The following is a 21161-nucleotide window of genomic DNA, read 5'->3' as shown; positions in this document are numbered from 1 at the left end:
AGCGGCGGCCGCCTCGCTGGTGCGGCGGAAGGGCGCGTCTCGGTGGTAACGCGGAAGGGCGGCGGAGCGGCGGCGGGACCGGCCGGGCCGGGCCGTGCCGAGCCGGGGTCGCCGCGGCCTCCCCGCTGCAGATGGCGGCGGCGGAGACGCTGGTGCACGGCCTGGCGCGGCTGCTGCAGGACGCCGGTGAGTGGCGGCCGCCGCGGGCCTGGCCGGGCCGGGTCGTGTCAGTGTCCCCGGTGTGTGGACACTCACGGCCCGGCCCGTCCTTCCCCTTTCCTGCAGGGGACCTCGTCCTGGACGGCTCCAGCACGCTGACGCTGCTCACCTCCACCCTGCAGCACCTCACGCAGGTCTTCGAGCAGCACCTGGGCTCCCGCAACCAGAACCGGGGCTTCGTGGCGCTGCCCTCGCACCCCGCCGAGACAGCCGCCATCCTCCAGGCGCAGTTCCTCTTCGACGTCCTGCAGAAGACTCACTCTCTGAAGGTCTGTACGCACCGGGGCCGGGCGTGCTGCAGGGCCGGCCGGTGCAGGTGGCAGACACAGCTTCAGAGCAGCCTCCTCCAGTGCCCATTGCCCCCGTCTGACGGGCAGGCTCCGTGGGTCAGATGGGTCTCACAGGGCTCTTGCCACAGTGGAGTCGTGGTTCAGCACGATAGTCTATAGCTGCTTATCTAGGATCAGCCATGCAACTCAGAGGAAAGTTTCTCGGAGTTAAAAACAGGGGCAGCAGGAGTTAATTATGTTCTGACCTTGGTACGGTATTATCATTGTTAGGAAAATGATTATTTCCTGAAATGCTTGAGCAATTCAGGCAGTGCCTGGCACCTGAGCACAGCTGAGTGCTCCCGGAGTGATGACTGATTCACCCAAGGCAGCAGAGCCGGGGAACTTGAGCAGAGGGGTCAGATGTTGTACACACTCTGGGGCTGCTGCTTATTTCAGCAGCCTGGGCAGTGGTTCTGGTTGATCGGTTTCACAGCATGAGATATTTCTAGTAATGTATCCTCATTAATTTTAACAATAAAGGCTGTAGTAAAGAGGCTGTAATAAAGATAAAACTACAGACCAAGGAATTCTTCAGAGAGCTTTTTGAAAGGTGGCATGTGCTACGAGGCTGCAGATGATCCTACTGGGGTCTGGGGCACTGCTTAGAGGATAGTAGAGGTGAAAGGGGCCTGAAAGGGGAAGAGGAATTAGCAGCTGTTTTAGGTTCCACAGGGAGGCTCAGAAGGTAGTGTGGCTGAGCACTAAAATCTCTGATGGCTTTAAAGACATGTTTTCCCTGTGAGAGTGGAGTGGTATCAGAATGTTGTTGGGAGGACTTTGTAACAGTGTAGTGAGTGGGGACACTGGGGTGGGGCCCAGTGTCTGTGGAGAAACATGGGTCTCTCGGCAGGAGGATGCAGGGAGTGACCCTGCAATCAGGAGGGTATTGTGGTGAGTGCTCCTGTGCTCTCTCTGCAGCAAGCTTGTAAAGAAGGGGAAGCTGCCCATTGATGTCTGGTAACTGGTTTACTTGGACAAACTAATAACTTATATCAGCCTGGCTTTTTAAGATTTTTAAGACAGTGGAGGGAGAGGTGATGATCAAGACACACAGCAAGAATGGCATCTGAAATAAACTTTGCAAAAACTGACCATTACAGCTTGCCAGTGCAAGCTTCCCTTCCAAATGCTCTTGTTCAACGTGCAGCATTAGTGCTGTCAGGCAGTGGGCAAGTGATTCATTCCTGCCAGGGCTGTAGCTGTGGAAGCAGTAGTGGTGATGAGGTCTTGGGATGTCTGTTCTGCACCTGATGAGTCACTTCTGTGTGAATGTATATATAACTGGCAGAAATGATCTCTCTGGTCTGCAGTGGAAGTGGTAACTGCTTCATTACTCACTTTCAGTAGCAGCCAGAAATACTGTTTGTGCGCTGTCCGTAGAAAGAATAAGAAGGTGGTTTTAATAAGCTGCTTTATGGTACATGAACACAGCCTAACTGCCCTGTGGTGAAAGGGCCTGTGGCTGTACTACAGAATACACAGAGGAGGTTTGCAGGCACCTCAGTCTAACAGTGCCTTGGAGACCAACTCTGTTCTCCATTTGCTTGTGATTTGCCTTATTTGGCCTCTTGTAGTGAAATGCACATGCACACTTCCCACCAGTGTGCTACTTCCACTCAGTTGCTTGATAAACATACCTCCAGCAGTTAGTTTTGTCTTTAGTAGATTTGCTAGTTGTGGCTGATGAGGAATCCAGCTGTCAGACCTCCCAGTGGTGCTGAAAGTGGTCATGTGGGCCATGTGGGCAGGGGAGATGAAGAAGAGCTCCGTGGGCTGGCAGACCACATTTGCTAACATGCTATTCTCTTTGCCCTCTATTGTACTGTGGAGCTGGGGAGACGCCACTACCAGCACTGGGAGAGAGTTTATAAGGGATCACCCGAGCTGGAGGGAGAACCTTTTCAAGGTGCTGCAGTTGGTGCATCAGGAAGGTGGTAATGAAGCACAAATCAAGCTTGACATGAGATTTTTTTTCTCATTTCTCTAGCTCGTTCATGTTCCAAACTGTGTTTTGCAATCTGCTGTGAAGATCTTCCCTTTCAAGTCCCTCCGGCATCTGGAAGTAAGTATAGGTGGCAAGAGTGGCTTTGAGTCTTGCTGTTTGGGTTTTCTCAACTAGTTTTGTGGTTGCAGAATGCCTCTGCTCCTAAAAACCAGGTAGACTTTTGTGGCTTCCCTAGAAGGCTAAGACTAAACTCCTGCAACACTTGATTGGGGTGAAACTTGGATCTGCTCCTCCACTGTAATATTTTGATGTATGTTGTTCTTACTTTCTCATCACTGCTGCAGTTAAGGTCTGTCCCTCCACACTGCCTCCGGGGACTGCGATTTGTCTATTCTCAGCTGGAATCTCTAACCTGTTGCAAATGTATCAGTACACTGGAGGTGAGTTGTCTCTACACAGCTCATGGGGTAAATTGCAAGAGAAAGGCTGTCTTGACCCTACAGCTCTTCACACAAGGAAGATGTAGGAGTGTTAGCCCTTTTATTCATCCATGTTGTGTATGGCTTCATCTCCCTTCCCCATTCTGGGGTCCTACTCCTGTCTCAAGCAGTGTTGAAGGATTCCCTGCTTGCATGCATGTGTGCTCTGTAGTCTTCTTTTACGCTTCTTGAGAATTTCTGGCTCTAGACAACAGTCGTGTCAGCTAGGCCTGACAACTCTGTGTCTGTGTATCTGGCTGTTTCCTCATTCAAGGCCTGCAGCTGGTCAAGATCTATTTCATTGTACCTCAGCAGCCTTAAATTAGAGCTTATTGTCAGAGGAGATGCTGTGCCCCAGTGTCTTACCTGCACTGCTGCCCAGCACATTTCTGAGACATGAAGGCAAGCTCCAGCCATGGAGAGCTGAGTAGCATGGGCTGTGCTGGCCATGGGCCTCTGGGCTTCTCTCTGGGACACAGAAGCAGATGCCTGCTGGGGAACAGGGGCTGATGGTGGGGAGTGCTTTGAGAGCTTTTTTTGTCTGTCAGAACACAAGTGTGTATCTTGCTTTTGTTTGAGGGAGGTCTGAAAATGACTTTGTTAGCATGAATCTTTGTGCTCAATGTTCTGAGCCTAAGAAATCCAACAGATTAGGTTAACTATTGCCACTTCAGTATGGGAAACAAAAGCATCTGTTTTCTAAATATCTGGCCATGGGATTCCCACCACCTCCAAATACTTGAATTAGGGACATAAAAGTCACTGCCTCTCTTAAGCAAGGCAAGGTCTGTAAAGCACCTTTGTGTCAACCGCCTTCTAGACTAACTGTTCTGCTGTGTTCATCTGCTTTTACTGTAACAGCTAGTATTCACCAAGGAATGGCTCCTCTCTTCTTCCTAGGAAATAATTTCGGCATGTGGTGGAGATCTGAGCTGTGCTCTCCCATGGTTGGAACTGCAGACTGTGAACTTCAGCTATAACTCAATCACTGCCTTGGATGACTCACTGGTGAGTGGGGCATCCTTCCTGCTTGGCTGAGGAGAAGAGAGGAGATGATCACAGCCAAAAGCCAGGCCCTATGTTACTGATGCTGCTAGGTCTGGTTGGGAGGAAGTGGGCAGTGCTAATTTTGCTGGTCTCTCCCAGCAGGAGAGGCTTTTCATGCTGTAACAGAGACAGTTGTAGGATCTGATCTAGTATCTTTTTGTCCCTCAGCAATTATTGAATGCTCTGAGGGTCTTGGATTTGAGTCACAACAAGATCCAGGATTGTGAGCACTATTTAACGGTGAGTATTTTGGGCTGACCACCAGTTTCCTCCTATGCAGAGAATACTGCTAAAATTCTGTAATCATTGACATCATGTTCCTACTAGGTGAGATATAATAGAAAAAATCACAAAGGGTGGTGTGGCTTAGAGCTAGTGCTTGCAGCCTGAAAACCGTTGTCCTGTATGTGCAGTCCAAGTGGCACTGAGGCAGAGAAGGCAGTATTCCTCACCTGCTCTAAGACAGGGAGTTAGCTGTAGTTATCACTTGGCAGTCCAGCCTGGCTGAGTGGTAAATGCACTGATACAGACAGGGTACTCTGTGTGTACAGCCCCTCACAGAGTGGACACTCCATTGTGGCCAAGACTTTGCTGTAACCTGTGCAGCAGGTGATAATTATGTAGCCAGGCATGGGGCTGTAGAAACTTACTGTTCAATTTGTTCAAACTGCCAGTAGCATTTACTTCCTGCTCTCAGAAACCAGTCAGTTGCTCTAGAAAAAGGGTAGTCCATCACAATGGCGCGTTTCTGGGGAAGGACAGTGAAATCCATGCTCTGCTGGGCTAGATGTGCTTCTTTGAAGCAAAGCTATGAAACAGCTTTTCATGGAGTTGGTGGGGCTCACAAGGTGTCAGTCACCATCATCTTTACAAAGGTAAGGAAGAGTTTCTTTTGATAGTTCACTCCTTTTGCTGAGGCAGGATGTCCAGTCTTTTCCTATGCTCCATTGAAGTTGGTGAGGAAAGAGAAAGGTGCTCCTGGCAAATTCTGTAAAGCAGTTAGATGATGCTGAGTGCCCCTAAACAAACTACTCCCAATGTGAACATTGAACTCTTTCTACAGAAACAGTCTTAAGAAACTCACTTGTTGGTTGACCTTGTTAGGATCAAAAAAATAGTAGAAGCTAGTGCCCTGTCTTGAGTTCAGGGCCAGGCTTTGAGCTAAGGTCCCAGTTGATCCAATGCTGCTCTTCTCTCTGAACAGACCCTTACAGAACTAGAGTACCTCAATCTGGCATATAACTTCCTGTCCAAGGTGCCAAACCTTGGCATCTTCAGCCGATCCAAGCTGGTGACTCTGATCCTGCGCAACAATGAGCTGGACAGCATTAATGGTGAGCCCACAAGGGAGGAGCATTTCTGAGTTTGAAGCCTTCCTGTTGTCCTTGAGAACGAACAGAACTTGGAATCTTGGGCACAACTATTTTTACTAGGGTTCAGTTTTGGGGGAGGTTCCTAAGTTATGTCTTCTAGCATGCTGATGGCTTCTTGCTTTGTTCACAGGGGTGGAACAGCTTGTGAATCTGCAGCACCTGGATGTGGCCTATAACCTGCTGCTGGAACATGCCCAGTTGGCACCACTGTCCACTCTGCACTATTTAAAAAAAGTAAGCACAAAGCCTGATGGGTTGATAGATAGGGATCTCATGGACAGAGTGTGCAAGATGGAGACTTTGTGGTAACAAGAGGGTTTTGAAAGCTAAGTTCAACTCCTGAGCATTTAATTTTATTGCAGGAAACTAATGGGGGAGAGTTAGACAGACACCTGTGTTTCAGCCTTCATTTTTAGTGACCCTTGCTCAAGCTCACCTTTCTTCATATATTCATCCCCATTTCCTTGCTCATCCTTTCTGATTTTAACACTCAAGTCAAGTTCAGTTAAGTCAAATTTAGTGAAGATCCTCCCATAATCCTGTTGTGGATTTGTGTGTTCAGAGAAGTCTGAAGGAGGAGCACAGCAATCACTATAGTACTTGTGAAAGAAGATCATAGAATCAGAGAGTGGTTTCAGTTGTTAGGGACCTTAAAGATCTAGTTGCCACCTTAATTCTGTAATTGAGTTGGTAGGGACCTTGAAGATCAAACCCCCTGCCATGGGCAGGGACACACCTGTCACTAGACCAGGTTGCTCAAAGCTGCATCCAGTCTGGCCTTGAACACCTCCAGGGATGGGGCATCTACTGCTTCTCTGGACCTGCAAAGGACTGTTCTTTCAACACTTCTCAGAGCCAGTACTGAAAAAGCTCATAATGATCTAGGGCATGAGTAGGAGATACTTAATCTCCTTCTCTATTTGCTAAACTAATTTCAGGAAGCATTCTAAAAGCCTATTCCTCTCCTGGCTTGATAACTGCAAGGAGTTTCTTGAAGCAGAGGGAGAGACTGGAGCCTGCAGGCAGGATATATTGGGGTATAGAATATTTCTTCTAGTAACAACTTGTCTGTTTCCTTCACCCAGCTGCATTTGGAGGGAAACCCGATATGGTTCCATCAAAACCACCGATCTGCAGCCCTTGTCCATGTGTCTCCCAGGGCAGCCTTCTCCAATGTGAGTATTAGCTACATGTCTTCTGCCCCTGCTGTTGAAGGCACAGGGTGTTCTAACACTCAGGGGCAAATGAGGGAAAAGAAACTTGCAGGTTTATTCCAGTAGTGTAACAGTGGTGATTGTTTTGTGGTTGCTGGTTTTTTTTGGTTTTTTGTTTTTTTTCCCTGTGGCAGAGTAGTTTAACCTTAAATTTTTATGTGGTGTGCTGGCCAGGACAGAGTTGAATACTGTTCTCAGGTTTGCAGCACCTCAGATCTTAATATGTCTTCACTGTCTACTTCTTCAGTTTTGCTCTCTGATGGAGCTTTACTCTGTTCCTGCTAGATAGGAACAATGTAGCTAGACTGCACAAAGAAGGAACTCACAGTCTTGGTGCACCTTACCTAAGTATGTACTACTTCAGCAGCCATGGTCACCTCTTTGTCCCCATCACTGCTCTCATCTAGGTGTTATCACTCTCCCTTGCACTCCAGTGCTTAGGTCAGTTCTTGGTAATCTGATTTCAGACAAAGAAGCCAGCAAAACCAGTGTTCTGGCAATTTAGCAAAATGAACTTACTTGCTAAGGGTCAAAGGTGTTCCAAAGCTGGTCTGCCCTTCTCATTAATGGCAAATGGCTGGATTAATTGCCTTCAAACTGCATCTTGGAAAAAGCTTTCACTGAGCTCAAGTTACTGGAAGTTACATGGATTCAGGCTAGAAGTAGGATACAGGCTTTGAGGTGAAAGTGAGTACCTTTCAAAACAATTTGAGTTGTTGTAGAATAATCTATTGTACCTCTCCCACAAACTGTCTTGGATACGTTTCTGGAAGTCATAAAGTCGGTAAACAGGAAAACCCCAGCGGTCCCTTCTGGCCTTGTATGCTATTAGGTCAGGTAGCTACAATTAAAGGAGTGGTGGATAGGCAGGAACAGGGTTGTTTCTTTGCAGTTTTTTGCCAGGGATCCCAACCGTAGGGTGGCCTGAAGGGGAATAGGAGTCAGCAGAAGTTGTCCTGAGTATGTGCCAGCCAAATGGAATCTGACTGCAAATGGGTCTCTAATTACAGTTCTTCTTGAATGGGGAGCCACTCTCTTCCTCAGACCTAATGGTAAGTATAACTGTTAAAAACTGATCTTACTGGCTTTGGAACTGGGAACTCTGACAGGATTGGCATGTGTCCTATTAAAACTTTATGGGCTACCTTGACTTTGACACAGATCATTTTGTCTCAGTTCATGCTGATTCCTAATAATTGTTGGAACTGGCCAGTGTAATTTATTTTGGCTTATGTAGCCTTGCAGAACTTGGAGCCTTGCCTGTTTCCTCTTCAGATACTGTATGGTACTTGACACTTGAACTACATGTCAGCAAAACAGTTATCAGTTTCCCATCTGCTATTTTTAAGAAAGGCAGAGATTGAGTTAAATCAGAGTGGTTGTGATAAACAATCCAATCAACCAGGCAGGATCTGTTGTCAGTGTTTTGACTGAGATGGTGAAAGTCTGGGTTGAGGAGCAGGAAAGTTGTCAGCCTGAGTTGTGGCTTGGTTACCTTGTCTGCCCATGGCACTCAGCTGTCAATACTCTCTTCTTACTTTAGCACCTTCCAAGACTTGTGCAAAGTGTGTCCCAGTCCATCCACACTTCTACCTCAGAGAAAACTGCACTGGACCGCAGTGCTCTGGAGAGCTCCTGTGCTGCAGACTTCAGCGACAGTCAGTCGCCAGCAGAGAATGTGGCCGTCAGGCTCCCTCGGAAGAAAAGCAAGGTCTGGGACTGGCAGAGCTTCTTAGCCATGTAGCTGGCATGTTGGGTGAAGGGGATGCCTCAATGTGAAAGCCTTGTGCAGTGACATGTGGTCTGGTACTGACCACTGGCTGGGTTTAATATCAGTCTTGATATACCCTGACAAGTGTTTTTTGATGTGTCTCTACACTGTAACAGCTATAAACCCTTCAGCTTGGCAGAACCTCACATCAGGTGCTGTTTCCATTGTTCTAGTTCCTCACAACTACTTTTATCCTGTTTTTTTCCAGGGAAAAATCAAAGTGCGAAGAGCAAGTATTTCGGAGCCGAGTGACACAGAACACGAGCCCCAGGCATTACCCCTCTCTGCTGGTGAGGCTTGTCATCTTCCTTAATAACATAGCAGCTAAAGTGTCCACAGTAAGAGGAGTGCTCTGGCCTGGTGACTACTTTCATACTTTCCAAGTTGTCTCTCTGCAGGTCTGATCCTAGAGCATCAGAAGGAGATGAAGCGCTTGGCCAGCTTCAGGGATCGCTTTGGTGCTGACTGGCTGCAGTACAAGAGACACCTGGAGGAGCATGACCAAGTACCCGTCGTGTCCCGCAGTCGTTCTGCAGATGAGATCGCAGGCAGACCTGCTGCAATGGACTTGCAGAGTGAGAGCTCTGACCCAGAGCAGGAAAAGCCCCAAGTATCCCAGGAAAGATCCTCTCCTCCTTTGGATGACACCGCAAAGGAGGAAGAGCCTGAAGTACAGCTGGTTGAGCCTGTGGAAGGAGAACAGAGAGGAGAAGAGGAGGCAGATGAGCTAATGGTTGGAGAGGAAGAAGAGGAGATGGCAGAAGGTAAACAGGTCCTTTCACTGCTATATTTGAGGGCTTGGGTGACAACAGAATAGATGACTCAAATGGGATTTATCTGTGAAGCTGTATCATGATGCCCAGTATTGTGGGAATTGTAAGGACCTGGGTCCAGCAGGACTGAACGTCTGCTGCATGTATTGACCTGCACTGTGTCTTGTTTGGCAGTGGACCTGTGCCAGCCAGTGCTGGTGAGCCAAATAGAAGGTGAAGGGGACCCAGAGCCAGACTGGATCTTCCTGCGAGTCACAGCTAAGCATGTGATTGAGGTGGAACTGAAGGCTGCCAGAGTCCTCCACAAGCTGGAGTTGAAATGCCTGCAGAATCTGGAGACCTCTGAGCTGACCTGGAAGAGGATGGTGAGTTACACTTCTCTGTGAGCCTTTGTCATCTTACTCCCATATGTGCCAGCATTCTGGATTTGGGTTCCTGTAGAGAATCTTGCAGATCTTTTTCTAGCTCCTGCAAAGCTTGCTTGATTGAGCATCTCTTCCAGCCAATGCATTTGTCTCTAATGGCATCTGTATTGCTTAGACTACCTGCAGTAATGCAGCAGAAGTCAGCATCAAATCTATTCCAAAACTGGAATTAAAAGACAATGGCTGGACTTGTTCCAGTGTGGAGCAGTGAGAGACTTCTCAAGAGGAACTTAAATGAGGTGGAGACCTCCTTGCCATCCATTCCTTGCTGGGATATCACCCTGGCCTTGGAGGACTGTGGATTGCATTGTTTCTAGAGCACCATGGAGCCCAGTGTGATGTTTAAAAAGCTCCTGGCAGCTTTAAGAGCCATCAGCTTAAGAGCCTTAAGAGCCATCTGCTCTAGGTGCATGCTTTAGCATTACCAGCCCTATTTGGCTTTTGTGGTTCTTCAGAAAGGGAGTTTGGAAATCTCTTTTTCCTTGTGGTAGGATTTTAACATTCAGTCTGTATACAGACATGTTCACAGGTTTCTCTAATACTGTGTTCTGTAAAAACTCCAACTAATTTTTAAACGCTGTCCTTGTGCCTTTCTGAACGTTTGTGGCTTGATATTCTTCTGAAATACCTTCATGAAAAGTTGTTTGTTTGAAATGCTTTGTTTTAGGCCTTGAAAGTTACTGTTGTAAGTTTCAAGCGCTCGTGCAATTTTTCGAGCACTCAACGCAAGTGTTGTCAGCACTCATTAGCTTTATATTTGTTTATTTATTTCTGCCCAAATGCTGTCAACTGTGGAGGGCTGCTTAGGGCACCCAAAATTAAGTGCTTGTATGGCCACGTTTCAGCTGTTTGCAAACAAATGTAGTCTGTGAAAGCTTCTCCCTCATGCTAGAACAGGTGTTCTCTGTCTCCTGCAGGACCTGGAGCGAGTTTTTCCTGTCCTCACATTGCACTTCAGCTACATTCGCAAGGACCGGCAGAAGCGCAAATATGTCGTGCTTGACGACTGCCCGGAGCAGTGTCTGCAGGTGGGGGAGGCCTGGGGAGGGGGCAGTGTTACTGCAAGACACTGAATTCTTCCAGCCAGCATAGGGCTGCTGTTCTCAGAGCACAGGAGCACCTGCAGCCCACGTCTGGCTTGTCGGGATTTCTTCTTCTGCACAGATGACCTGTGGAAGTCCCTGTGAGCATGGCCATGGGCAGTGGAGCTCCTATGGCATAAAGGGTGCTCTCAGGAAGAGAGTCTTGCAGTTTTTTCCTCTTGGGGTGAAAAGTTTATAGTCAAGCTAGTGATCATTACTTGTTGTGCATGTGCAATGTCATGTTTTGTGGGTGCTGAGTGATGTGCTGGCCTGTGCTCGGCCCTCTGGACAGTGAGTGTCAGTGCTGTGTCCACACAGCTGCTGTAGGGGCTCTGGTCTCTAGTCAAAAAATTTTTCTCAATATACTATTTAAGTACATTTGAGCAAGTTGTTAGAGGAAAGACACGAATAGATGGGACCATTGAGATCAGAGTTCCGGAGAGAGCCTGTCAGTATGTAGCTGTCAGGCACAGACCTGCAAAAACAGGTTGTCTTGGTCTTCTGCAGTGAAGCTCCATGCCCTTGGCAAGTTTTGCACAGCTGGGAAATGTTCCTGCACCCCTTATGCTCTGAAATGCTGTAGTGAGGCATGTGAAAAGACTTGCTGGTGTCAGAAGCGTGATTTTATTAGGACAGTCATAGCTGCCTGATAGCATCTTTTTCCCTGTGCTGCTACTTTTAGTGTATCCTTGAAGTGTTGACCCCAGCTGTTGAGGAGAATCGGCGAAATCAGGACCAAGAAAAGGGATACGTGAAGCTCCAGTGCCTGAAATGCAAGCAGGAGTTCTCACAATCCCTGGCCTCCTGGCATCAAGGTTCCTATCCTTCAGAGGTTGGAGACACCAAAATCCTGGAGACCCTAGTTGCCTCAGATCAAGGTAGGCTGTAGTGCCTAGGAGAAGCATGTTTGCTAATGCTCAGGCAGACTTCCAGAGTGGCAGCTGGGGTGCAGAGCATGGAATGTATAGGAGAAGGTGATGCATGGGCTGTACTGGAATTAAAACCTGTTGTGGGATGAGCTCTCATTTGGCCTGCTTGGAGTGGGAGGAGCCTGCCTTGTTTGCTCCAGGAATAAGCCACTGGTTTAAGATTAAGCAAGCAGCACTCCTGTTCTGGGTGGCCTGGGGGAGCATAGGGGTGCTGCAAGCTGAAGTCTGGGAGAGGACCTAAAGGTCATGTAGTCAGTTCTGCCACAGAGACTTTATTTGTTCTAAAAAACTTCTGCTAACGGAAGCTTCCAGGGAATCTGCATCAGTATTTCAGGTAAAACTGGCTGTTAGACATCAGAAAAACAACCAGAACCCTAACCAAAGTTTCCCTGTCTGTGATCTTAAGCCCACTCTTGCTGCCACTCTGGGGGAGCAATTTATTCCTTTCTTTGTACTTGAGGGCCATTGTTCTCCCCCGGCAACTTTTCCTGGCTTCTGTCCTCTAGACTAAATAAGCTTAACTCTCTAGATAATTTACTTGTCAGTCATATCTCATACATTCAGTTTCTTGCTGTTCTTTGTACTCCTTCCCATTTGTCCACATTTTTCTTTGGGTGTCTAAAACTAGATGTGGTGTTTTGGCTGAGATGTGGCTCATGCTGAAAAGGCATCTTCTGATTGCTGTTTTTCGAAGCTCAGTTTATATTCAAAGTGGGGAGTGCCTTAGCTCAGAAGATGGTGTTTGACAAAGCATCCTGGAAGTACTGCAGTGAACACAGAAGTGCTGTCCTGGCTGCAGCACTTTTCTCCACCCCAGGACACTTTCTTCTCTCTGCCAGAGTAGTGGGAGTCCCATGATCCAGCTGGGAGTCTGTCCTGGTGTGGGTGAAAGGAGCAACAGGAATCAGGGTCAGAAGGGATGAGGACAGCTGGGGAAGGGACACAGCACACTGGGGATGGAGGTGGCTAAGGAAGATTGGATTGACTGGTCATGAGCTTGGGCTTCAGAGGTGATGTTAGCACTTGCAAATGTGAAGCACAGGAGTCATGAGCCAAAGCCTTGATGTAGTTTCAGTTGCAACCACAGCCCACACGGGGCACCCTAAATCTGAGCAGAGCTATTTCATGTGGCATTGATCCAGAATTTCCTGTTGATCTGTGAGGGGAGGTATGTAGGATATGATTCTGGACAAAGTTGCTCAACAAGCTGCTCAAGTCAGACTGTAACTATTTTCTACCTTGAAAAGAGAGGGTTTGTGGTTTGCAGAAGACACAGGGGGAAGTAAAATCTTGCTGTTCTGGCTTTTCTTTATACCTGACAAAATCTTTCACAGGTCCTGCAGCAGCTGGTGAGCCCATAGCCTGTCCCAGTTGTTCCAGTGACCACGTGGTCATTCTGCCTTCAGAGGAGTGCTCCAGCACGCCTCTGCCGCCCGGTGCCGACAGCACGAGTGAGGACCTGTCAGACTCTGTGCTGGAGGGTCCAGAGGAAGCATCTGTCCTGGCCAGCAAGAGCGGGAAGTTCTACATCGGCGGGGAGGACAGCACGGAGATGGACACCAGCAACAGCACCAGGACTCCGGAGCTGGGCATCGAGCCCGAGGGCACTCTTCATCCCACCTCCCATGGATCAGATGGCAGCTGTGGGAAGGAGCAGGGTGTGAAGAGCCAGTACTTGTCCCTCAGCCACACGGACACCAACGGGGACAGCCTGATGGGAAGCTACCATTACAGTGTTTCTCGGGGACCCACTCCTTCCCCGCTCTCTTTGAACTCTGAGTCCGAGGAAACGTGGAATCTCAGTCCCTGTGAGTAGGAGGAAACTGTGCCGGGTGTAGCGGTGTTGACAGCTTGTTGTTGGTTTTATCACTGGTGCTTGCAGGGTACACTACCTCCTGTTTAATGGGGAAGGGGGACGTCAAGTACAAGCAGCCATAAACATATGGTTCTTATGAGCAGAGTTTTTCATCTCCCTCTCTGTTAAATCCTCATGCCTGAAGGTAGGAGAAGTGAGTCAGCTCCTAATACCTATTATTGCTTAGGCTCTGAGCAATAGGGTCTTGTTCTGGAAGCTGCATTGCTCAGTTATGGACACGCTGGGTTCCTGTGGCATCCATGAGTTGCCAGCTGGAGCATTACCTTTGGAGAATAGTATGCACAATTTCTCTCTATTTATTCTTTGGCTTAAATGCAGTGTGAGGCTGGTGTGCTAGTAGGAGGCTCTGGTTTGTGGATCTACAGTTGCTTGTGCTTTCCTCACTTTTTTTTGTGAGCTTCAGATGACAAAGCCTGTCCAAGAGATTGCATGCTGGCTGTGTGAGGGCTGTCATGCAAGACAGGAGGTCGATAAATGATTTTTCTGAAGAACCTTGGATTTCTGATGTAGCAGGCTGCCTTTGCCTGGGCATCAGCTTGCAATTTACAGAATAACAAGTTGGAAAGGAGCTGTGGAGGTTATCTGGTCTAGCCCAGAAAGTGACTCTACTGCAGCTGAGTCTAGTTCTGATCTGCAAACCTGTTGATTTCTTGATCTATAGAGGTCCTTCAAGACTGCTGTGCCTCAGAAGAGGAGTTGGTGTAGAACCATGGTTTTAAGATTGCTATGTTCAGTCTTGTACAGTTGAAGTATGAGAAATAAAGCAGTCTCTCTTCTGGGGTCAAATTGCAAGGTCCCAGTTTAAAACCAAGCCTGGGGAAAGTTCCTGCTGAGGAGCGGTTGATTAGTGTAGTGTTTGTGGTGGAGAACAGGCTCTGCTGGGAAGTGTTAACTCTTGGGCAGTATTGTGGCTGTTGTATAAATTATTTGGTTATACAATTTTGTGACAAACCTAATTATATTCTTTAGCAGTTTTATTAGTGTCTTCCTCAGGCCCCTTTAACCTTGCCACGATCAAAGTCAGAGTTAAAAAGTTGACCTGAGCTGACACCAGCTGAAATGAGAAATATCTTTCTGGCTTTGTGATAAAGAATTGCCCTCCTGCCAAATCCAGCAGCAAAGCTTCTGTGACTAAACAGCCAAGCACAGTTTGAGGCTGGCTTAGACCAAAGCTTTGTATATCTGAAAAAAAAAGCAAGTGTTGGAGCAATAAAGTCCCCTTGTATCTTCACATGGAGACCTGTGGCATGTAAAGGCCTGTGTTTGGCCTGTTGTCTTGACAAGAGACTTGATGGAAGCAGGTGTGCAGACAAGGTGACACTGCTGCCCTGGTGCCCATCTGCATGCTTGGGCAGCCCCTGGTCAGTGGACAGAGTGTCATTGCTGCCCTTTGCTCTCCTCAGCTGTAAACAGCGTCCTGAACGTGAGGGACTTCCGGTCAGTGGATCATCGCCTGAAGCTGTACCTGGACATGGAGGTTTTTGAGGAGAATGCTGAGGAGTTCCAGTGTTTCCTCAAGGTGAGCTCCCACAGCACCACCCCTACAACTCTTCAGCTGTCCCTCTTGCCACCCTGCAAGTTCTGCACTGAGGTGGCATCCCAGAGACTGTGGGATGTGAAGGGAGCTGAAGTGTCTTTGAGTCAGTCCTTTCTGTGAGTGAGCTGTCAAGGGGCAGGCCAAGGCTGTGACCCACCCTCTGTGTGCTCTAGGTGGTCATGGTGAAGTTTGGCCGGCAAGGAGAGTTCCTTTCAATCCTGGTTGCTTCTGATCTCAAGATTTATGTGCTAGAAGTCACTGGAGCTATCAGGTGAGGACCCTGCAGCAAGTCTGTGAGTGCTGGGTAGTGCCAGCCTGTGCTAGCCTTGCTGCCCTTACCCTGGAGGTGTGGTGACATGCACAGGCTCTTCTGGCAAACCCCCTGCTGCAGTCTGACATGAGAGAGGAGATGGGGCAGCCTGCTGCAGCTGAGGGCTGTGCTCTGTGATTAGGGGACAACCTGCAGACTGGCTGAAGAAGACTGACTCTCACTACCTGTCTGATATTTCTCATCTGGAAGTGGGACTCTGCCACCAGAGCTTGCGAATGGAGTTTGAGAACCCAAAAGCCTCCTACAATCTGCTGATCCGGAACCAAAGCTGCTGTGACCAATTCCTGCAGACCCTGACAGGTAAGAGTAGAGCTCTAGGGGGGTGGGAAATAGGATTTGAAAGATTTGTTCTTGGGGAACTATCAGGACAGCTATTGTTGGATGTATGTTGGAAATTGTGTGGAAAAACACCATCCTTTCCTTGGTCTTACTGGACCGTCACTAAGAGTTCCTTGTAGAGGGAGTGAGAGTGAGCAGTTGCTCTCTGCCCAGCACTCCATGCCATGGCTTTACTGGCCACTGTGGCACGTGTTCCCTCCAGCTGGCTGGGGAGCAGCTGCCTGCCTGTTCAGGTACTGTAAAGCCTCAGCCTAAATCACTGAGGCTGTGTACTTGTGTGTGTGGACATAGGAACTCGGAAAAAAAGCTGGGGGAGAATCCCACTGGCATCATAACTTGCAGCACCTCTCTGAACAGTAGAGAAGTGTCCTGAACTGTTACGTACTGCCCTTGGGTTTGCAATAAAAGACACCTACCTGCCTTCTCCCCTCTTTAGATCTCATGCAAGAACTGCCTGCTAAGCACAGGAGTAAGGTGAAGGAAATCCCCACTGTGGAAATGAATCCCCAACACTGGCTATGGTAAGAGCCTGTGAGAGGCTGGGATTTCAGATAGAAAGGGATATCTGCTTGTCCAGCAGGCCCTGGAAAGCATGGTGCTGGAAATAGGGTAGCACAGAAGGAGGCACTACTGGAGTGGCAGCCAGGCCTGTGTTACAGGTTTAGGGCAGCTGTCTCAAGTGTCTGCTGCACAGAGGGTGAACAGGCAAAGGGGTGTCATGGGCTGAGCCAGGCAGGGCAACTTCAACTCTTCTGGAGGAGCCTGAGCAGAATATAATGGAGGGAGAAAAAATAGGAGGCATAGGGCAGCCTTCTTACTCAAGAAGCATTTGGCTCCTGGCTGGCAAGGTGGTAGTCAGAGGACCAGGAGAGGGAGGACTTTGCATTATGTGGAAGAGATGGGTCCTTCTTGTCCCCAGGAGGACTGGGAACAGTAGCTGGTTCACAGCAAACCTAGACTGGAAACACAGTGCTTCCTTATCAGCCCACTGTTGTATCTCCTCCAGGCCTCTGCTGGACTCCAAGACCACAGATTCTGCAGCTGCAGATGAAACTTGTTTCTTCTACCTGCTGGCCTACCTGATCCAAGGTACAGGAGATCTCAGTAGTGAGGTGTCCCGCACATTGTGCTGTCTGCTTACATGCTTGTGATTTTAGTGTACAGTCTGTGGGAAAAGAGCTGCACCCTTCATCCAGCAGTGGAATGGGGTGGGGGCATGGGTGAGGGCTCTTTTCTAGCGTTGGGTTGTGTAGGATAGCAGCATACTTCTGTACATCCAGTGAATCTCCCAGTCCCAGACTCTAGGGAGCAGTTGGTCTTGCACACCAGTTTTGGTGACAACTCGAGAAGCTAGAGATTATCTGAGGGCTGGATCATTGCCCTGATCTGAGGGAAAGATGAGGGGTCATAAAAACAGCTGGTTTGTGTGAGTTGCTGAAAGACTCCTTCCTTTGGGAAAACAGAAGTAGGTGTCCAGAAGCTGAGATGATAGGATAGGAGCAGCCTGCTGGAGCCCATCAAGTTCTGTTCCAGGCCTTGCTGAGGGACAGATGTGTTAAACTTGGGATTTGAGTCTTCAGTGAACAATTCCAGTGTCGTCTTAGCTTGGGACACTGAAAAAAGCAACCTAGCTCTCAATCACATTCTGACCAATTTGTTACAGCTTTTGCACCCCCGGTCATCATTGGCCATTGGGGAGGTATGAGAGAGCAAGGATCAGAAGGAATCTGTGGGAAGTACATTCATTGGTCTGCTCAAGCTGAACAAATAGTGCGTGGGAGGGAGGATTTAGAGTGCGTTTTTCTTACTCTACAGTTTTCTCCTCTTTTAGAGTATGGTGTCCCAAACTGGACACAGTTCCAGCTGAGATGTCATTACCAAGTAGACAGGATTAATTAAACATCCCATTTCTGATAGTCCTACTAATTCCCAAGAGTGAGATGTGATGAGAGAAGCAACATATTGCTGCATCAGCTTGTGATCCCCTGTGACCTCAGCCAGTTTTCCTAATGGTTCCCTATTACTGTGCATCTAACTTATTGCCAAGTTGTAATGCTTTTAATTTGCATCCACTGAAATAGCTGGGTTATATTTATGTTCCCTAAAGTTTATCAAAACTATTTTCCTTCCTGTCATACTTATGACACATCCCAACTTGGTATTAAACTTCGTGTGTGCTCTCTGTTCCACCCGTCAGATATTTGCAGCCAGATGAATTCAGGCCAAAAAAGGCAGGCTTTGAGCTGCAGCTGCCAAATTTTAACTAAGGGGTAGTAAAATGTTGTTTAAGAGGTCAAAGGACTCAAGTGACTTTTCCTGCCTTACTTTGAGGGCATGGGCTGGACAAGGCTTGCTGAGCAGTGGTCTTCCATATGCATGCTCCTGCAACAAGCTTGGATAAGCTGGTCAAGCCCAGCCACGTTTCACTACCCTGGTCCCCTCTTCAGTCAGGAAGGTGGATAAGGTTGTTCACCCAAGTTACTGCTGCTATAAAGGATTTCCCTAGGGGAGGAATGGAGGGCAATGCTGGTTCTGTGGTGACTCAGGCTCTCAGCAAAGCCTTTCTTATTCCCTCATGTCCTTTTAGGGGCATCTGTTTTCCCTGTGACCCTGCTGAGTACCAGAAGCATGCTATTTCTGCTGGAGGAGAATCACCAGTGGCAGGTGCAGCCCTCCTTGGATGAAGACCATGAGGCAGAAATGCCTCCTAGGAGCAACATCCAGTTGAAGGAGAAGCAGCCAATCACCAGTATCAGCAATGTCATAACCTATCGCCTCTGTCCTTGTGACATCAAGCTGATGCTTTATGATGAGGTAACCAGGAGATGGTCATGGGGTCAAGATGCTGGGGGCTGATTGTGCTCAGATCCTGTTCTGCAAGAGTGTCTCTTGGGGCTGTCATCTGCCATCCTAACCTAGGGCCTTATACCACAGAGCCAGGGGAGCACAGCAGAAACTCATGCAAGGGACACTCCACTGCTGGCAGCAGAGAGGGAGGAGGAGGGCACAGAGGAATTAGGAGGAGCTGACCAGCTGTGCTGGGGGATAGTGGCTCAGGGCTGATCGGTGCCTCTCAGGCCAGTCTGCTCATTCGCCTCCCTCCTTTTCCTCCCTGCCAGGTACTGAAGGTGGAGACCACTTGGCACATCCGCACAGAGTGCCCTGAGCTCCTGGCAGGGCTGGTGGAGTGGATCCGCAGGCCGTGGGAGGAGATGTTCTCAATCGAGCTGCGGAAGGCTGTGTATGAGGCACTGGAGTGAGCCTGGTGCCTGGAGCAGGCGGGACTTGGAGTCAAGAGTGCTGCTGTGCCAGCAATGGTGCACAAGTGTCTCCCACTCCCATCTGACCTTGCTGTCCTGTGGCCTCTGCTTTCCACTCTACTCTTGCCCCTGGCCCTTTCTGGTGAGTAAGAGGGGAGCACATGATGGTTCAGACTGCACAGTCATTCACTTGCACTGGATAGGCATGGAAGGAGAAGGTGGATAGTATTCCTTGTAATAGTGCATAAAGCTACCCAAGGGCAGTCAGGTGCTCTGGTCTTTCTGGCAGATGGCATTTGCTGCCTTCTTACCTGTCTCAGGACAGCTATCATTAAATGCTGAGGATTTTTTTTTTCCTCTCCCTCCTTCTTGTCCATGGTTTCCCTAAAGCTGCCTGCTTCAAACAGGAGCCTGATTGCACAAGGGGATGAAGCATGTTGTACACAACCCCACAGAGAGCTCTTACCTGTCTGCCTTGTGGGGCATGGCTCAGTCTGCTGCTGTAGTCTTTCACTGTCACTGGGGAGGAAGGAGCCTCGAGGTTCTCAGCACAGGAATGTATTGCTCATTGCTTAGGGGTCAGGACCTTGATGGGCACCAGGAGGCGTAAGTGAGGCTTAGGCCTTTTCTGAGCAGTCCAAAAGCAAGAGTCTATTTTAACATGAGTTTTACTATTTTCTATTGTAATAAAAGCTTATATTTATTGAATTGTCATGTTGTCCTTGTTTCATTCTTTTGCAGTGCTGTCATGTCTTTCTAAGGTCTTCCATACTAGCTTTGCTGCTGCCTCAAGGGTTCCCTAGCATCTCACTGGGTTCAGGCCATTCTCCCCTTCCTGTTCAGAGCAGGTGCCAATGGGCTGCTACGCTAATCTTCTCCACCTGCCTGGCTTCCAAACAGCAACAAAGGAACAAGGTTTAAACAGGATTAGACTGACACCAGGTGCTGGTTGTGGTGTTCTCCTTTGACAATTGCCCTCAGGTGGGCATCCTGTGGCCTTCCAGCCCCAGCAGTTGCTTACTGGCTGCACAGGCCCTCAGAGGCCTGCCTCTCTCAGGAGCTGTTGTTGGTGTGGCTGTGGAGGTGGGAGTGCCTGCCTCTAGCTTCTTCCCTGTACGAGGCTTTACCTCGTCTCAAGCTCTCCTGCACAGAGTTAAATGCAGCTCAAAAAATGCTGCTGCCCGGCCAGGGCTTGCTATGTCATAGAGCCTCTGCCCCTGCGCAATGAAGAGCAAAGGTAGATACTTGTGTGTGGTGTTTTGATGCAGTTGAAGCTCCCTGTGGGAGTGGGCAGAAATGGACCTCTTACACTGAGGTGCTGACAGGTGGGATCTGATACTCCAAGCAGGGACCTTTACTGATGGTAGCTTTTCCCAGAACAGCATCTCTGTCTTCCTACAAATGTTTAGTCCACAGCTTCAGGGCAAGTTTTCTGACTGTTCAGTCCTTAGTGACAAACCTGTATTTTATGTCAATGTGATCTTGATTTTTATAAAGACATGTATTTGACATTCAGTGACCTGATGCCTGTTTTCTTTGGATATAGAATATGGGAGCTCTTCACAGCAGTCTCTACGACATTCAAACTTTCCACATGCCCAAAGTTGGTGCCTGTGGCTTCAGTTTCTGTCATCAAGAAAACAGCAGGGACTTGGTCCCACTGCATCCTGCTGCTTCCCTGAACAGATGCAATAAAGTTTCCCTTCCTGCTCAAACCCATCTGTGCCATCCTGATAGCCTTAGGAGAGCAGGAAGTTCAGTTTCCATCCTGTGTCTGAAGGCCACTCTTTCTTGGGGTCACTGTACTATTGGACGTTCTCCTGTGACTTCCAGAGGCAGTTGAGTCTCTGAAGGCCCACAGTGGCTGATATTTTTATCTAGCCTTCTGTAGACTTGATTGACAAGATCTATACTGTCTGGAGGCAGATGTCACAATGCATCCCACCTTCTCCCCTCTTCCTCAATCAGCATATGGCTGCTGCTCACTGTTCCTTTGGGGATCTCAGATCTTAAGTGGGAGTGAGCTCAGTCCTCAGCTTTGTCTGGGGGAAGAACTCTCAGAGAGCTGAGCCAGTAAACACAAGTAGGGTTTTTTGTCTTCATCTTGCCATTTAAGGAGCTTGTGTAAGTTCTGTCTTCACCTTCTATAGCTGCATTTTTCACAAAGGCAAGAGTCAAATTTGGAGTTACTGGACCAGATTGTTGATGTCTCTTCTGCTCAAGCTGATC

The 21161-nt window shown here is 48.5% G+C and overlaps 1 protein-coding gene across 1 annotated transcript; it reads left to right on the top strand.

Annotated features, from left to right (window-relative positions):
• Positions 1-64: 64 nt before the first annotated feature.
• On the top strand, positions 65-19640 carry LOC121670607 (serine/threonine kinase 11 interacting protein). Its single transcript, XM_042041093.1, has 23 exons — positions 65-186; positions 286-488; positions 2539-2613; positions 3876-3983; positions 4191-4262; positions 5227-5356; positions 5526-5629; positions 6481-6570; positions 7620-7661; positions 8153-8320; positions 8589-8670; positions 8779-9144; positions 9328-9518; positions 10496-10606; positions 11343-11538; positions 12924-13397; positions 14869-14984; positions 15176-15273; positions 15455-15633; positions 16109-16193; positions 16679-16761; positions 18260-18486; positions 18792-19640. Exons 1-23 carry the CDS (start codon positions 132-134, stop codon positions 18930-18932), a joined length of 3396 nt encoding a protein of 1131 aa, XP_041897027.1. The 5' UTR covers positions 65-131; the 3' UTR covers positions 18933-19640.
• The last annotated feature ends 1521 nt before the right edge of the window (positions 19641-21161 follow it).

The sequence above is a fragment of the Corvus kubaryi genome, unplaced genomic scaffold, assembly GCF_017639235.1.
Source record: "Corvus kubaryi isolate FWS band 111438036 unplaced genomic scaffold, C.kubaryi_AGA036_p1.0 37396, whole genome shotgun sequence".
In the NCBI taxonomy this organism is placed as follows: domain Eukaryota; kingdom Metazoa; phylum Chordata; class Aves; order Passeriformes; family Corvidae; genus Corvus; species Corvus kubaryi.
Note: the sequence above shows the minus strand (reverse complement) of the source record. Positions and strands in the feature narration are given on the sequence as shown.